General features: G+C 33.0%; 2 protein-coding genes across 5 annotated transcripts in view; both read left to right on the forward strand.

The window, feature by feature from the left end:
* rasgrf1 (Ras protein specific guanine nucleotide releasing factor 1) overlaps nt 1–9,275 on the forward strand; it is an 81,832-nt gene extending 72,557 nt beyond the window's left edge. For 2 of the 4 annotated variants that reach the window (XM_073930339.1, XM_073930340.1), the window contains exons 20-28: nt 1,577–1,637; nt 2,141–2,244; nt 4,463–4,547; nt 4,667–4,864; nt 6,881–6,960; nt 7,046–7,163; nt 7,276–7,344; nt 8,102–8,147; nt 8,200–9,275. In XM_073930339.1, the coding sequence (XP_073786440.1) occupies nt 1,577–1,637; nt 2,141–2,244; nt 4,463–4,547; nt 4,667–4,864; nt 6,881–6,960; nt 7,046–7,163; nt 7,276–7,344; nt 8,102–8,147; nt 8,200–8,249 (811 nt within the window). In that variant the 3' untranslated portion in view covers nt 8,250–9,275. Of the gene's footprint in view, nt 1–1,576; nt 1,638–2,140; nt 2,245–4,462; nt 4,548–4,666; nt 4,865–6,880; nt 6,961–7,045; nt 7,164–7,275; nt 7,345–8,101 lie in introns of all 4 variants that reach the window. The other 2 variants (XM_009293629.5, XM_002665349.7) reach the window with 1 other exon arrangement.
* A 2,541-nt stretch (nt 9,276–11,816) lies between these two features.
* Nucleotides 11,817–18,143, forward strand: ctsh (cathepsin H). The gene is given in 12 exon segments (NM_212688.1): nt 11,817–11,898; nt 12,174–12,205; nt 12,330–12,435; nt 12,518–12,588; nt 12,673–12,777; nt 12,861–12,947; nt 14,601–14,656; nt 14,788–14,869; nt 14,950–15,018; nt 15,091–15,197; nt 16,002–16,127; nt 17,766–18,143. Coding segments are annotated over 12 exon segments (993 nt in total). The 5' UTR covers nt 11,817–11,822; the 3' UTR covers nt 17,842–18,143.
* The last annotated feature ends 172 nt before the right edge of the window (nt 18,144–18,315 follow it).

The raw sequence follows: 18,315 nt of genomic DNA on the forward strand, positions 1-18,315 counted from the left end.
CATGTTCTCCCTGCGATGGCGTAGGTTTCCTCTGGGTGCTCCAGTTTCCCCCACAGTCCAAAGACATGCGGTACAGTCGAACTGGGTAGGCTAAACTTTCCGTAGTGTATGAGTGTGTGCATGAAGGAGTGTATGGATGTTTCTCAGAGATGGGTTGCGGCTGGAAGGGCATTGCGTAAAAAATGTGCTGAATAAGTTGGCGGTTCATTCCGCTGTGGTGACCCCGGATTAATAAAGGGACTAAGCTGGCAAGAAAATAAATAAATAAATAAATAAATAACATTTTATTGAGTATGTTGAAATGATCTTGTTTTGCTTTGTTTTGTTTTGGTTGATAAAGTTTTTTTTTTGTATGCCATTATGAAAACAAAATTAATTAATTAATTTAAAAAATTAATGGTGCTCTTGTGAAATTTAAAGAAGGAGAGCTGAAAATAATTCCATGCTTATTTAATCTTTTATTAAAGAAATTCATAAATATGTAACCATTTTCAAAAAACATTTGAAAATATCAGCCCTACTGCACATTAGCTATAATTGTTGTTCAATACTTTTTGCAATCTCCATTTTTTAAGATAACTGCTCCATGTATTTTCCTATAATAGCTGATAAAAGAAAACCCTGAAAATCTGGAAAGAGATCAGAGACCGTCATTCATACAGAAAATTCTATAGATTTCAGGGGGACCAGGATAGAACTTTACTTTTTAATATATATTTGGGTAACACTTTGTTTTATGGTGTCCTTGTCACACAAATTCTATGTTATTTTATCTAATTTTAGTATATCTTTAAAATAAAGACTGTATTTGTGTTGATTTTGATGTTTGTTTTGATTTATTGTTCTGATGGAAGTTCGCCATTTCTAAGATATTTTTCTGTTGGCATTTGATTATATTTAGATATTGATATCATTTTTAAAAAATGTGCAGAAAGAAAAAGTCTATGCAGCAGACAAAAATAGACCTATAACATTAAAGATTCAACAGTATACACACATGCCAGTCCAGCACTGCCTGGTAGTGAAATATGCTGGAGTCAAACAAATCAAATAATTTTTTTTTGCAAATTCCAGCTGTGATCGTCTTTGCCTCTCAAACTATAATCCTTGTTGTACATTTACACAATATGGACACACACTGTCTTCCAGGTAGATCTGTAACTTTTTTTTAGTTTATTGGTTCATTATTGTTATGTAAGGCTTACCAAATATCTTCTCCAAACCAGAACTGTACAATATTCTTTAGTTTTACTCATTGTGGTGGATAATGCTTAGAATTTGGCACTTGCGTTTCCTCAAATGCTGGACTCTTATACAGTTTCCAGTTGTACCAATAATTGTGGCCAGTGTACACTGAAGAAAATATATTTCATAATGATACTTCTTTATTATTCCAGCTGTTTCAATTTTTTTTTCAGAATTTTCTCAATGGAACATCAAAAAAAAAAAAACAATGCATTTTTTTTCACAGCTTTTTTGCTCATGCTTGCTAAGTGTGCCAATAATGTTTACCATTACTGAAATTCAGTCAGTGGCTTGGTTTGTGAAAACATTCTCTCTTTTTTTCTTTTGATAGAACACTAACGCAAGAGGATCCTGGTGATAATCAGATCTGTCTGGAGGAGGTTCTGCAGATGGTGAGTGTGGTGCTTCTTGATCATCCTCCAGCATATTAAACATTTTTCAGTGCCAAAACAATCAGAACTTCATTGTTTCTTCGGAATTTCTTAATATAATTTTATTTTATTTTTTTACTGTACTCTTCAGAGTATGTAAGGTCATCATTAAATGACTCACCTTGACTGCCTGTATTTGAACAATTTTAATATTTCAAAAATTATTTTTCCAGTGATTCTTTTGCAATCATTATTAGTTTTCAGTTGGTGCTGAAGAAATGTAATATGTTTGTTGGTACTGTAATCTTTGTAACGTAAGGTTAGCTATTCAGTTAAAACTTTCAGAAATAAATCTAATTGAATAAATAAATTTGTTCATCCTAAACATCTTGTGCCAAATTATTGTATTGGTTTAAGTTTACGATGCTTTTAACAATTGTGAAAGCTTATAAACTGTGCTGAATCTTTTAAATCCTTTTGTTAATTTATTTTTTATTCATTTAACTAAATGTTTTATTATGTAGGCTGAAGGAGGAAAGTCAGAGTCTTTCGAGAACCATTCAGCTCTGGAGATTGCAGAGCAGCTCACCCTACTTGACCACCTTGTATTCAAAGTCATACCATATGAGTGAGTGCTGCTATTCATTCTTTATTTATAAGACTTAAAGTTATCTTAGTTTGCTTAAAAATGAAAATTATGTCATTAATGTTCCCTCAAACCTTTAGGATGTTCTTTTAAACAGTTTGAACAGTAATCAATGTGAATCGTTTTAATTTTGGGAGTAGTTAACTACTGTATGCATTTAATAAGGACACCTAAGATACCTTGCACTTCACGTTAGCATTCGTAAAAATCGAATACAGGCTTATAAGGAATATGTGCTTCAGCCTAACAGTACATTTTGTAAAACTGCAAAACCATACTCAAGCACTATACAGTTTCTAGATAAATTAATGCTATGAGGCAGTATGATGCAAAAACTTTTTTGTCTTTTCACACTAAGGATATTTACGGTGACATACAATCGATCAGAATTGATTTTATTGCCGAGTGTGCTTACACACACAATGAATTTGTTTTGGCTACAGAAGCTTCCAGTGTACATGAAGTGACACAAAATAAAACAGAGAAAATACACCAAACATTAAACAGAAATGCAATTAGTCAAAAAGCTCTGGATGTTGAATTGTATGGACAGATTTGTTATAAATATATGTTATAATAAGTCATAAGTTGCTGTGTATAAGTGCATACGAGAAGGTATTGCACAGGTTTATTGCACAGTAGGGTAATATTAAACTATTTATGAAGTAGATGGCCTGAGGAAAGAAACTATTCCTGTGTCTGGTGCTCTGTAGTGCTGACCAGACGGTAACAGTTCAAACAGAAAGTGTGCTGGGTGTGAGGGGTCCAGAGTGATTTTGCTTTTACTCACTCTGGAACAGTACAGTTCTTGAAGTGTAGAAAGGGTAGTGCCAGTGATTCGTTAAGCAGTCTGAACTATTTGCTGTAGTCTGCGAAGGACAATTTTGGCAGCCAAGTCGAATAAATTAATAAACTAATTGATGAATAAAGGAATTACTTTGTGCTGTTCTTTGCACAAAACTAAATAGATACCACAAAACAACTTAACAGAGTCTATACAATCAGGTTTGAGTCCGGTGAAGCATGGTTTGTTAGTAAGAAATAAAAGCGATGTACAATCAAGGTAAATTTATGTGGTTTCAGTGCACTGTTTGCTTTTAAAATCTATTGGTTTAGATCAGTGGTTTGCTGATCTTTACAACAAGCCCTGCCTTCTCATGTAGAAGAATTGTGTATCAGAAATGTATAACAAAATGTAAGTAACGAATTTCAGATTCATAAAAATGTAGACAACTTTCTGTAGTGGATTTGTCATCTGAAATGTGCAACCAAATATATCTGAAGTAAATTATTTTAAAATTAACAGAAAGGTTGGTTGAGGCATGTATTTTCAATGAGTCTGGGTGGCAAAGAACTGTCAAAGATATTGCTATACTGCAAAAAAGTTTACTCAACTTAAACTTATAAGGCAACTTGCTGGAGAGCTTTTTTACTTGGGTTTAAAGGTGAGTCAACTAAAAAAAAAGCTATGCAGCAAATGACAAAAAACTTTTTTCAACAGTGTAGATGTGTGTCAATATGAATATGTGTATCAATATTTCATATAAGTCGCATTTACACCTGAATCTATGATGTGTCTGCCAATTTTATCGCAGTGGACAAAAAATAGCTATATTTTGAGTTTGTTCACTGTTACGAGTTTAAGAAGTTTAAATAGGATGCTGTAACATTTAGGTGGGACAGAGGTCATGTGTGCGACAGATCAAGGATGAAGCAAAAATCAATTCTCTATTTAAGCTTCTTTTACTCAAGGCAAGGCAAGCCAAGCCAAGGCAAGGAAAAGGCATTGTAATGTTCACAATCAGTATAAAAACAGCAAACTCTGTGTGTTTGTGTGCTGACTATATAGCCCATGTAATCAGTTCATGAGCGGCTTCAGCTGTGAGTGTTTGCAATCAGACAGGATCTAGGGCAGGTGTGTGATTGGTGCATGACTGGATCTTGTAGTTCTTTTGCTGCCAGATTTGTAATTCTCCAGCGATCTGCATGGGCTAGATCGCTGGTGACTGTGATAATATTTTCATTTGTGTTCAACAGAAGAAAGAATCTAAAACAGAATAAGAGTGAGTAAATGATGACAGAATTTTCATTTTTAGGTGTACTATCTTTCCAAAATGAGAAGAAAGCAACATTGTTGTAGATCATTTGATCAAACTATATATATTACCACACAAATGTGTTCATTCTCATTTATTCACAGAGAGTTTTTTGGTCAGGGATGGATGAAGAATGACAAAAATGAAAAGACACCTTACATCATGAAAACAACAAAACACTTCAACGATGTAAGTGTTCGATGTAAACACATCTGATCATACAGCAGTTAAGAGGAAATGTTCAGTTGCTGTTCCTCCAAATAAAGCATAGCGAGAGCAGTGCTGACGTACCTGTGTCTCTTTTACAGATCAGTGACCTGATCGCTACAGAGATCCTGCGCTGTGAGGATGTGAATGTACGGGTAGCAGTGATGGAGAAGTGGGTGGCGGTGGCTGATATCTGCCGCTGTCTCCACAACTACAATGCTGTGCTGGAAATCACCTCGTCCCTCAATCGCAGCTCCATCTTCCGCCTGAAGAAAACCTGGCTCAAAGTCTCCAAGCAGGTGAGAAACTACTTAAACTAAATTCAGTAACACTTTACAATAATACTGTGTTAGTTAATGTTAGTTAATGCATTTAGTAAATTAAACAAATACTGTAAAAATGTATAGTTCATAGTTTGTTTATGTTAGTTAATGGAAATACAGTTGTTTATTGTTAGTTAACTTGTGGTGTATTAGCTAATGTTAACAAGCATCAATATGGATGTTATTAGTGCATTAGTAAATACTGAATTATGATTAAAAATACTGTACAAGTGTTCATAATTAGTTCATAATATATATATATATATATATATATATATATATATATATATATATATATATATATATATATATATATATATATATATATATATAAAACTAGTATCACTAACATTAGCTAATGAAACATTACTGTAAAGTGTGACCCAACATTTTGCAAATAATTTGAGAACATGAATCATTTCAGCTGGCTTAAAAAACAAAGATGAGTCCTTAAAGGTTAACACTTAAGTTTAAGTAACGATTGCCACTATTAAATACTGGCTTATTGCCTGTGTATTATTAAAATATTGGCAATTTATTTGTACTTAAAAAGTATGATCTTATTCCTCATTTCGATTTCTATCCAATAAACCCAACTTCAACTTTACTCATTACCTATTAATAAGCAGCAATTAAGGAGTTTATTGAGCAGCGGAAAGTATTCGTTTATGTTTTGTTAATAGTGAGAATTTTACCTTAAAATAATGTGGGACCCCCATAAAGATACAGTTGAAACCAGAAGTTTACACATATTTGTATAAAAAGGTACATAACTATTTTTTAAAAAAATTCAAATGTTAATGTGACTAAACTTTTTCTCTTTTAGGTAAGTTAGGATTATCAAATTTGTTTCTGTTTTGCTTAATAGCAGAAATTGTTATAACTTTTCTTGAAAGTCAAGTTTACATACATAAAGATTATTATGCCTCTGAAAAAGCTCAGATGATGGTGTCAAGGTTTTGGAAGTTTCTGATTAATTGACAACATTTGAGTTTATTGGAGGCACAACTCTAGAATAGTATTTAAGGAAAACCTCATGCAAACTGCTTCCTTGTGTGACAAGATGAGAAAATCAACAAGCCAGAATCAACAAAAATCCAGATTATAATTTGCTAAATTACACTGGGAAAAAATAATAATTTTTGAAGACATGTCCTGTGGTCTGATGTGTGAAGTGTTACAGTTGAAGGACAAAGGGGAAAATTCACAAGCCTAGGAACACCATCCCAACTGTGAAGTATGGGGGCAGCAGCATCATATTGTGAGGCTGTGTTGCTGCAGGAGGGACTGGTCTACTTCACAGCATAGATGGCATCATGAAGAAAGAACATTATGTAGATACACTGAAGCAACATCTTAAGACATCAGCCTTAAAACTTGGCCACAAATGGGTCTTCCAAACGGACCATGACCCTAAGCATACTGCCAAATTAGTTAAAATGTGACAACAGAGTGAATGTTTTAGAGTGGCCATCACAAAGCCCGGACCTTAATACTAGAAAATTTGTGAGCAGAGTTGAAAAAGCTTTTGCGAGCAAGACAGCCTACAAATCTGACTCAGTTACACCAATTCTGTCAGGAAAAATGGGCCAAAATTCAAATTGTTGTGAGAAGCTTGTGGAGGGATACCCAAAACATCTGACCAAAGTTATACAGTTTAAAAGCAAAGCTAAAAAAAAAAAAACAAGGAAATGTATGTAAACTTTTTACTGTTTAGAAATTAATTAAAAAAAAATCTCAACAACAACAACAAAAAAACTCTCATTATTCTGGCATTTAGCAAATGCAAATTATTTAGGTAATCCTAACAGACCTAAATAGTAAACGTTTAGTTTGATTTAACATCAGACATTTTAAAAAAATGTTTATGCTCTTTTCTTTAGAGAGTATGTAAACTTCTGGTTTCAAATGTATGTCTTATGGATGTTGTTAGATTTGAGTCTGCTTCAACAGATTAGTATCAATTTAAGGCTATTTTGTTTAAATCCATAGACCAAAACAGTCATTGACAAGCTGCAGAAGTTGGTCTCGTCTGAAGGAAGGTTCAAGAACCTCAGAGAGGCCTTAAAAAAGTAAGTTTTCTGAAGTAAGTTTTATTTTTATTTTATTTTGTTATAACAATGTCTAATATTTTGCTTCTTATGTGCGTTTTTTCAGTTGTGACCCTCCCTGTGTGCCATATTTGGGAATGTATCTCACTGACTTGGCCTTTATTGAGGAGGGGACGCCCAACTACACAGAGGACAACCTGGTCAATTTTTCCAAGATGCGAATGGTGGGTCATTTGTTTTTCTTTTAATATGTCTGTGTATTTAATGCATATGGGGGGGGGGGGGGGGGGATAGTCACAGGTAGTATTTTGTTTACTCCTTTTCTGCATTTTACAGATTTCCCATATCATCCGAGAAATCAGGCAGTTTCAGCAAACGGCGTATAAGATTGATTACCAGCCGAAGGTATTAAACTGTTATTGGTTTGTGCTGGCAAAGTACAGTTAGTAGTTATAAAGTTTGTTTTGTTCTGTATTTAGAGGAAACAAGCTATTTAATCATAAAATCTATTTGACTTCCAACTTTTACCTACAAACTAAAATAAAAGGCTTAATTTAAAGGAATGTCTATTAATAGATATCATAATTATTGTTTTAACAATGTGCAAATTTATAAACTCATTTTCATCTCATTACTTCCAGCCACAGGCAGTTTTTAAAATTATATTAAAAAATAAACTTTCAAAATTGCTTAGAGTTTACAACTATACATAAAGCAATGAACATAATAAGGTTATAAAAATGCTCTTTAAAAAATAAAAATACAAACTGAATCCGATTAGGTTACCTTCGGTAAAAAAAAGAATTTGATAAGGAATTAAATTGTTTAAAGAATGTTTTCTTGTATCTAACTTTATATCCTACAATTCTAAATGTATTTATTTACTTTTCTGAGGAAAACAAATAGTTATATTTATATTATATATGGTATGAATTATTATTATGATTATGCTAATGATTAAAAATGTATAATATTGTGACATTATAATATGTAATCTAGGCCATAAAATAAGATCTTTCAATGTTATTAGCGTTATTTTTTTTTTAAGTATTATATTGTCTAAAAAAATAATTACTGCTTTCTGCTTTCTTTAATGAGCATTGTTGACACTGTAGTTGAGGATTGCCTTGAATATGAATCTGACTCTGTGTTTGTCTTACAGGCAGCACTATATTTACTGGACAGAAGCGCAGTAATGGAAGAAGAAGGCCTGTATGAAGCCTCTCTCAGAATTGAGCCTAAAGTGCCCAACTGAGAGAGGCTCTACTAGACATCCACACAATGTACAGACACTACGCTCTCGACAGTAAACATCCATGTGTTCTGTTCTGTAACATGATTATTACTCCTGGATGTGTTTTCTTGTTTTTAGTCGTAACCAAATGTTGCCTAATTGTTTCAGAACTTTCACCGAGGACTTACCTGTTGATTTCAGCCTCTGTTTTTAGAAATTCATATTCCTTCCCCTTCCAAAATATGATTTACTTCAGTACAGGATACACTGTAAATGCATAAATGAGCAGTTTTTTGTATTTCTGATTCATAGATTTTTATTTATTTATTATTTTAATTGCATTACAGGACACTAATCTTTCCTCCAACAACTTTTGAAGTTGAAAAGTTGGAAGAAAAAAATTGCATTTATTGACATTTTTAATAGTTTGAAGAGAGGTATTGTCTGGACTGGTTTGGTAAATTATGGTAGAAAAGCCTGATAATAAACTACCAGTACTTTCTTCTGTTATGTTACTGACGCAATTCTTAATAAATATACTATTTATTATACAATACACTACTTCAAACTACTAGAATGTCAATGAAAGTCACTTTGTTAAAATGCAGAGTTAAATTTTCAGCATCAAAAGTTGACGATGCAGAAATCAAGGTCTCATAATCCAATTCAATTATAAACAGAAAACACTAGCGAATCAGAAAATATGGAAACTGTTCTTTTTTTTTTTTTTTTTTACAGCGTGATTAATTTCAAGGTGTGGTTGTTTCTTTAATTGATCAGGCTCATCCACATCACCTTAATGAAATGTGAAAAGCCAGCAGGAGCTTTTTGAGATTTTACTAAATGCATGTAACTAATTTACGGTATATGCAAACCATGTAGCAATGTGGAAAGCAGATATATTATTGTATACAACCAAGCGTATAGAAACTTATACTGTTATACTATTATATTCCATATCACTGTACTTAGCTGAACCATTTTTACATCTATTGGTTGCGATAATTAACGTCCAATACCCGATTTCACAAAGAGCTTGTTTGGACATGCCTAAAATGCCATGACATGTCTTATTAAGTAATTAAAATATGTTCAAAAGATATGGGATGTCTCTACTATTGGCCATTTGAGATTTTGATCTGCTCTTGCATGGGAAGTTTGTTCATTTAAATGCAAAGAAGTTTTTTTTTTTTTCTAATGATTTCCTCAGCGAAAACTATTGGATCAGCAGTATGTTTCTAGTCATTGTTTACCCATTAATGTTTCTGTTGTTCACAGCCACATTTCTCAGCATTCTAGGGGAAAACAAAAGGTATTCTGGGTTTAACACTATCCTTCTACACCAGTTTATCCAGCTATTGTACATTTACAGACAATCTATGTCCTTCTTGCTGTTCCAGTGATTGTGGAACGTGACTGAATATCACTTTGTAAAATGCATTGTCGTTTAAGAGTATGATCAAAAGTGAATGACCTTCCCGCTTGCAGCATACAAAGGGTATTTTTGTAGTCCTAGAATAAAGACGTAGGGTTCTGCATCCTTACCTTAAAAAAAGAAATAAAATAAAAAAAAAAGACAGTAGAAACATTTTTGTACAAACATTGTCAACTCGCCACACAGAAAAGTATTCTGTATATTTTGTACATGCAGCCCTATGTATTTCTTAACATGTACTAGTTTAAAGCACACCTCTTAAAAGCGTTGTATCCTATGCTTACACACTCAATGCTATATGATTTGTGATTTTTGAAACCATGATCTAGAGGTAGAGGACTTTAAAGTGTTTTTGCATATACTGTAATCCTGTCTATAATCATTCTCTTAGCAGGAATATAGTAATGTAGTGCTTATTCTGTGAATATTTGTATGTATTTTTACTATGTACAGTCTGGAAACACACTAAACGCTCACGTGGCAGGCATGCAACACTGTATCAGCCAGAAACTTTAAAAACAAGACTATATATATATATATATATATATATATATATATATATATATATATATATATATATATATATATATATATATATATATATATATATATATATATATATATACTGTATACAAATCTATGTGCACATACTCTTATAAATGATATATAAACAAACAAACATTTTGCTGTTAGCAATACCCAGTGGTATGAGAATTATCTTTCAACCCTTACGTTTATTTCCACGGCTCGGGAAATATTTCCAGTTTTGTACAAAAAAGATAAATGAACAGAAAAGAAAAAGAAAGAAAATTAAATAAACTGTATGTTTCCTGATTACCTCTTGCTAATAAATCTATTCTATCTCAGGGGGATATTGCTTGCTTGTATGTGGTTTTTGTCAAGCTCACTTCATTTTTGCCTGATGAAATACTGGGTCATATTAAGAAGAATTATGCAGGCCACATTTATTAACTATTTACACCCTTTTTTGTCTTCATTTATTTTTGATAATTTCTGGTTGTATTAATTGTCCTATAAAACATAATAAGCATTAACAGCATAAATTGTACCTAAATATATATTTAAATCTAAATTGTAATGTATATTAGTAAAGAATTATAATACATTATAATTGTAATCTTTCATTCTTATTTTTTCAATCTATTTTACAAATATCCACAATAAGAAAAAATATGAGTTGATAAAATATACCCACTAAAAGTCTAGTATTAATCCAAAGTTCATGTTTATACAAGAAAAATGCATTACATTCTTTGTAAATGCACTTTTATTTGATTGACAATTTTGAAATATTTAAATGTAACATTTGTACTTTTTTTGCATTGTTCTTTTCCATTTTAGATGTTTCAGCTTTGAGCACAGCAAGTCAAATGAACAAGATTTTAATATTTATGTAAGTATAAGTATATGGTGCGTGCATTAGTATGGATATTGTAGTTTTTTTATTTATTTATTTAGCAATAATGTAAAGAATCAAAAAAGTTATAGACTATTGGGCAATTTTATGGAAAGATAGAACTAAATTGAAGCTCACAAAAACCCTAGTTATCCTATCTAACCCTGTGCAAATTTGCTTTCATTTGTTGCCCAGTTTGTTTTGAAATGTATTTGATTTGAATTAAAAAATAATAATAATAAAAAATTGCACCGTTTCTTTTTCCTTTTGAAATAAGAAAGTGTACAGAAAGGTTAAAATTTATGTTTGTGCTGCCTTACATACAAAAGTATCAAATGGGCTATGCAAAGAGTGAATGAGACATTTATAAATAGCTTACATGCGTATTGCCTAATCTGGACATGGCATAATCATGTGCTGTTTATGGTCCTTAATGTTGTAAACAATACGGCCATTTTTCAAAAACAAAAGTGGTAAACGTGCCCTTTTGAGATGCCTTAAGCCAAGTAAAAATAAATATTTGGTCATGTGATCATCGTGCATCAGTGAAGACGCGCTCTCTGAACGATACGCTTTGTCTGAGCGTCGTTTTGCAAATATATATGAGGTATGAGGTATATCTCAAAATGCCCTTAATTTGGTTTGCATGAAATAATTAGTAAAACAATTTTAGTGCACTTTAACCCGCAGAGCAGCGGCCAGTGAAGGTCCTCCCCCAGAAAGAAGGAGGAGTTGGGGCTCATGTGAGCACATCTCGCTACTGTACCGGTGTTATTGTTCACAGGACAGGAGAGAAGATGAACAGGCTGATTTTAGCGGTCCTGTTCGCGGTTCTCTATCAGGTACTTGCAGTTCCGTTGTACACCGAGGAAGGTAAGGTATCAGCCAACTCTTTTGACCTTGTTTTCTTTCCACGTAGACTACTGTACGTGCGCTGCTGCGTCGTAACGTTACTTTCGCTTTCGACTTATTTTGCGTTTAATATGCATGTTACGTTAAAAATCTACAGCTATAATGATATATTACATATATAACATTTAAAATAGATTTTGTGGAGATAATTACTCGTGTTAAATGAATAAAACAGAATGTGATTTGCATAAGCAGTGTCCATACATTTTTACAAACATCACTATTATTTGTTACAGATGAGTATCATTTCAAATCATGGATGTCTCAGGTAAGACTCAATTGTTTTGTAACTTCATGTCACAACCCAAGGGAAATTAAGGCGACTCTGAATTAAGGAAGTAAGGTTATGAGGAAGAAAAGTCTAACTCCATGTTTTCTTTTCAAATTTGCAGTACAATAAAAAATATGAGATAAATGAATTTTACCAGCGGCTGCAGATATTCCTGGAGAACAAGAAGAGGATTGACCAACATAATGAAGGAAACCACAAGTTTTCAAGTAGGACAATTACAATGATTTCCCAGAAGTCTGTTTGTATTTGATGTAAATACATTTACATATAATGTTTCTCTTTTTACAGTGGGACTGAACCAGTTTTCAGACATGACCTTTGCTGAATTTAAAAAGACTTACCTCCTGACGGAACCCCAGGTACTATTTTTAACAATATCTCGTGATCAACGAGGAAATAGGAAAGTACCACAATTCTTCAGCATTTTTTTCACCACCTCACAGAACTGTTCAGCCACTAGAGGGAATCATGTGAGCAGTAATGGGCTTTACCCTGATGCTATCGACTGGAGAACCAAGGGACACTACATTACTGATGTCAAGAATCAGGTAGCTTGCAACTGTTGCTCTAATAACTGTCTATTGTCCATATAATGTTTAAGCTGGTTGTTAATTCAGGGCACTACTTTCAGGGACCCTGCGGGAGCTGCTGGACTTTTTCCACCACAGGCTGTCTGGAGTCTGTCACTGCTATCGCCACAGGGAAACTCCTGCAACTAGTATGTAGATGTTGATTCAATATGATATTGGTAGTGAGCATTCATTATTAGATGTTAGTAATAATATAATTAATAACATTTTAATTTAGTGTCTTAATTTAGTTCATCTTAATTTAGTGCCAACATTAAAATAATAATTCCTTTTTCCTGCCCTCTAGCTTGTGTAAGCAAACCCTAAATAATACATTCATAATATATCATATAATCTATACAAATCACTGCACAGGGGGTTTTCAACCAGAGGTCCAGAAACAACCACAGGGCCCCAAAAAACGAACTTGTTTAAATCAATACAAGCAAGATTAAAATAAGTATAAATAAATAAATAAAAATTCAGTGTTAAAATGATCTAGTAATTGAAAAGTTCAGATGCAAAAACCTCTAAATGCCGACTGAAATCGTAAAAAATCGTAATTTTTCTCAACCTCTATTGTAATTATGTTAAGTTATTTCACTTGAAAGGTAATGAAAAAAACTTATCTGTCACTATAGATGTAAACTTACTGAGCCAGATACCAGATAAAAAAATATCAAATGACTTTTAGAGGATTTTGCATCTAAACTCTTCAATTGTAATCATTTTACAGGGTGTCCGCGGAGTCATGAAATGTCGTAAATTTCAAAAGATTAATATTAGGCCTTAAAAAGTCTTAAATTCACTGAAATATTCTGCCGTAGGTATAAATCATTTTAAACAGGTATTAATTTACCTATGTCCAGGTAAAGCTAACCTATCTGGCCAACACATGACACATCCCTTTATGTAATCTTCCATTTATACAAAAACTAATTACAGACGTAAGTGGGCCATTAGAAAAAAAAGCTTAGTGTTTAGCTCTGTATAAGTCTGAAATTGCATTCATAATGGTCTTAAAGGAGTCTTAAAAAAGACTGATTTGAAGAAACCTGCATAAACCCTTTTTTAATTAATGTGATAATTATGACGAAAGTGGATTCCAAGAAATTATTCACAATTAAATGAATAAAACATGAAAAAGGAAGTACAAAGTAGATCAAAATGAAAAATAATTAGATTCAATTAATAGGTTAACACTTGTGTAATTAATATTTAGATTAATAATTAAACAGATAAAGTATTATAAGGAGTAGGTAAAAATCTATCAAATACTTTTCAAATAACATTTTATAACAGTTTATTATATTATTTTGTTGGATCTTAATTCTACAAACTAAACAGAATAATTTAGCTACAATTGCAGTTGAAATGCAATGTATTTATATTTTCACACACACACACACGCACGCACGCACACACACACACACACACACACACACACACACACACACACACACACACACACACACACACACACACACACACAATTCTTCTGTTTTCAGTCTTTCTTGAAAAATACTTCTAATATGCTGGTCAAGATATCTTATAATTTTTAATCTTGAATTATTTAAGTATTGAGTTGCTAATATTTTTTTGCATATTATTATTATTTAGAATTTTTCATTAAATTTATGCAGCCATAAACAAAATAATGTTCTTTATTCTAACGGTCCCCTTCAAACATCTGAATGATTTCTATTTTTTAATTTTTACTTTATTTTCCAAACATTTCACTGGTTATATAAAACCCCAGTTTATTGTGTCTGACCACTTCCTGTTTCTGCATTGTTTTACAGGCAGAGCAGCAGCTTATAGATTGTGCAGGTGATTTCGACAATCATGGTTGCAACGGGTGAGTTTGATCAAAGAAGGTGTCACATTTCAAAGTTATCTGTGCTGATTGTGTTGAGTTGGACATTAAGGTTTTAAGAGTAAAGTCTAAAAGGGATAAACAACCTTTTAATCTTGTCACATGCTTTTTAGAGGACTCCCGAGTCATGCCTTTGAGTATATCATGTACAACAAAGGTCTTATGACAGAAGATGATTATCCCTACCAGGCTAAAGTGAGTACTTTACTCTTTTTTTTTTCTTACTGTTTTTAAAGGATCACTTATAAAGTCATGTAACCCATGCTTGTGTTTAGGGGGGTCAATGTAGATTCAAACCACAATTGGCTGCAGCTTTTGTGAAGGAAGTTGTAAACATCACAAAGGTAATTGATGGCGCATCTACAAGTATTAAACATTTGGTATGTCTGATTCTAATTGTGAAATTATGTTATTAGTATGATGAAATGAGCATGGTGGATGCAGTTGCCAGGTTGAACCCTGTCAGCTTCGCATATGAGGTGACATCTGATTTCATGCACTACAAGGATGGAATTTATACCAGGTTGGGATGAAATATGTATTTTCACTTCTATATTTTGGCATACATTTTAAAGTGCTTCATGATATAGCGCTACTTGAATAATAGCAAAGAGCTTAGAATCACCAAGAGCTGGCACTCAATAGAACGTTCCATTGCAACAGCAGCGCACAGCAGCAGCCCCGGATTCCGCCATTTTGGATTGAAAGCGATCGGCTGTCTATTATATCTTATTGCTGTTGCAATGACAAGCTGCTGCTTTTTTTTTTTTTTTAAGTGCATTAAAGCTGAGATACAACCTGAAAAACTACAATACAACACTTACTATCACAATCATCAGCACTTTTAATAGTCTATTTTACATACTTTTAATATGCTGTTGTTCTATTGGAATTTTCATTTCAAAATGGCCGTGGGGGCATCTAGTGGCTGTTTCCCAAATCGCACTAGAGTGTCACCTCTTGGTGATTCTATGCGCTTTGATAATAGTGCAAAAAATGTGCATCTAGTCAGTTATTATTCAAAGACGTTGTGAGAAAAAACAATAAATATCACGTCACAAAACAATTAATGTCGTACATATTTGAGATTTCCAACTTGGGATCATATGTGGAGAACATAGAAAATTCATATTTTGTTCATATTTTCTTACAAAATTAATTTTCTCACAAAATTCAAAATAATACAGTTTAGAATGTCATAATAACTGACCAATCAGAATCAAGTATTCCAGATAGCCATGTCATAACATATAATAAACATAATTTTATATATTAATTTTGTGTCAGTTCATGGAAATATATGTAACATGTTATAACTGTTTTACAGCACTGAGTGTCACAACACTACTGACATGGTAAACCATGCTGTGCTCGCTGTGGGTTATGCTGAGGAGAATGGAACGCCATACTGGATCGTGAAGAACTCCTGGGGAACCAACTGGGGGATTAAAGGGTCTGTTTAAATTTTTTTTAAATATCGTGCTATGCTATAAGGTAAGAATGGTTGGTTTTAAAGGTGCTGCATGTAAGTTTTTGACTCTTTTAAAGCATAAATTTACCATAATGTTTGCAGATATTTAAGAAACATGCCAAGTGAAAATTCTTGCTTTTCTAAAAGAAAAATTCTGTTGTTCAGCTGCAAGAAATAGAAGCCATTTCTAACATATCAATTGGAGGTGCTGGTTAGGACAAAAACTTCTTTTAATATAGAAAATATTCATACTATCGCATATCGTTGCTTTAATATAGAGCACGGTTTAAATCCACTTTTAGTCTTGATCGTGAGACTTGCTCCGTTTGGTCCTCAATCTGGCAACCTGCACTTGTGTTTGTTTTGATCCAGGTACCTAGTTCAGCCACTGGGTGTCAAACTTACATGCTGCACCTTATAAGGACTATTTTATGAAGCTTTAAAACCTTTACAAATCTTTTGTTTTAAATCAGTGGTTTGGAGCACGTATCAGTTTGGTAAGGTCGCTTTATTTCAGTAAACAGGGCATCATAATTGTTTTAAAATGTCTTAAAAATTCAATGGTTGTCCTCTGGCAGTGATCTGTGTAACACCATAAAACTCACATGAATCATCCAGGTTTAATCAGATTGATTCTAAATGGTGAATCACTTAACATGTTTCACTGGTTTTGATTGATTGTCTAGATTGTAGACATTTTAGTGAGGCATTTCATTCATTAATTTTCCTTTAGCTTTGTCCCACTTTTCATCAGGGGTCACCACAGTGGAATGAACCGCCAGCTTATTCAACATATGTTCTACACAGTGGATGCCCTTCCGGCTGCATCCCAGTGCTGGGAATCATCCCTACACACTTTATCAGACACACACACACACACTTTACAGCCAAATTTAATTTATTCAATTCACCTATTGCGCATGTCTTTTTGACTGTGGGGGAAAATTGAAGCACCTGGAGGAAACCCACGTGTATGAACACGGGGAGAACATGCAAACTCCACACAGAAATGCAAACTGACCCAGCCAGGACTCGAACCAGCGACCTTCTTGCTGTAAAGCTTACCACTGCATTTAATGGTATTAGATGATAAGCTAAGAGCTTTTATAGATTAGATTTTAAATTTAAAGTTTACATTATGCATGAAAAAATGTCCTAATGCAGGTTTTTGTTGAATTTACATGGTTTTGACCAGCAGGTTTCATTAGCATATGGTGTTTCAAACTTTTTTCACCCATCATTACTGTTGTTGACCTTATTCTGCGATGTGGAAGTGTCTGCGATCAGAACTTCTGATTCCGTTGCTTATGGGAGAAATTACTAAGAATAATAATTGGCAGAAAACCATCAATCTACTTGCTCTACAAATGTGTGTTTATAAAAAGTAGAAGAACATAGTAAGAAAATATCAGTTTGCTACATCAAGCAGCGTAAGGAGCTGTTTTTATCATCTTAAAAAGAATGTAAGTGAATGAGACCGGAAGTCTAGAGGCAAGATGACTGCGACCCGCTTGTACTTAAGGAATAAGGTCAATAAGGTTGAAAAATAAGATTGCAGTTAAATATGACCATCTGACCAAGTTATGTGTAATTTTTAAAAATGATCTTTTTTCTCTTCAGATATTTCTACATTGAAAGAGGAAAGAACATGTGTGGACTTGCTGCGTGTTCATCCTATCCTATACCTTTGGTGTAAACAAAAGAAACGCATGAAAAGGGAGACTTTTTGTTTTTACATATTTCTACTCTCACACAAAATCATTTTATGCACAATAGTGTCAGTGATGAGCCATTATAGTCAATACTAGTTTTCATGAAATCAGATAAACACTTATTTTATTTTTATATGTGCATTGATTTAAAACATACAGTAACGCACACTCGATTAGCCTCCAATGTAGTCACTGTTGAAGGAGTTTACTTTGTTAACATTCAGATTTTGTGTTTTTGATGTTTGCATCAAAAAGTATTGTACTGAAATAAATATTTTCTCAGGGATTGCTTTTGTGTCTATTCTTTAATGAATAATTTTGTACCTGCATATTGGTGTTTAACCATAGAAAAGCTTCATTAAAATGATGATATACAGTTGATGGCAAAATTATTAGTCCTATTATTAGTCCTATTATTAGCGCCGTTTAATAATGATAAGATTTTGTAACCTAATAGT

Source organism: Danio rerio, chromosome 18 (assembly GCF_049306965.1).
Source record: "Danio rerio strain Tuebingen ecotype United States chromosome 18, GRCz12tu, whole genome shotgun sequence".
NCBI classification, from domain to species: domain Eukaryota; kingdom Metazoa; phylum Chordata; class Actinopteri; order Cypriniformes; family Danionidae; genus Danio; species Danio rerio.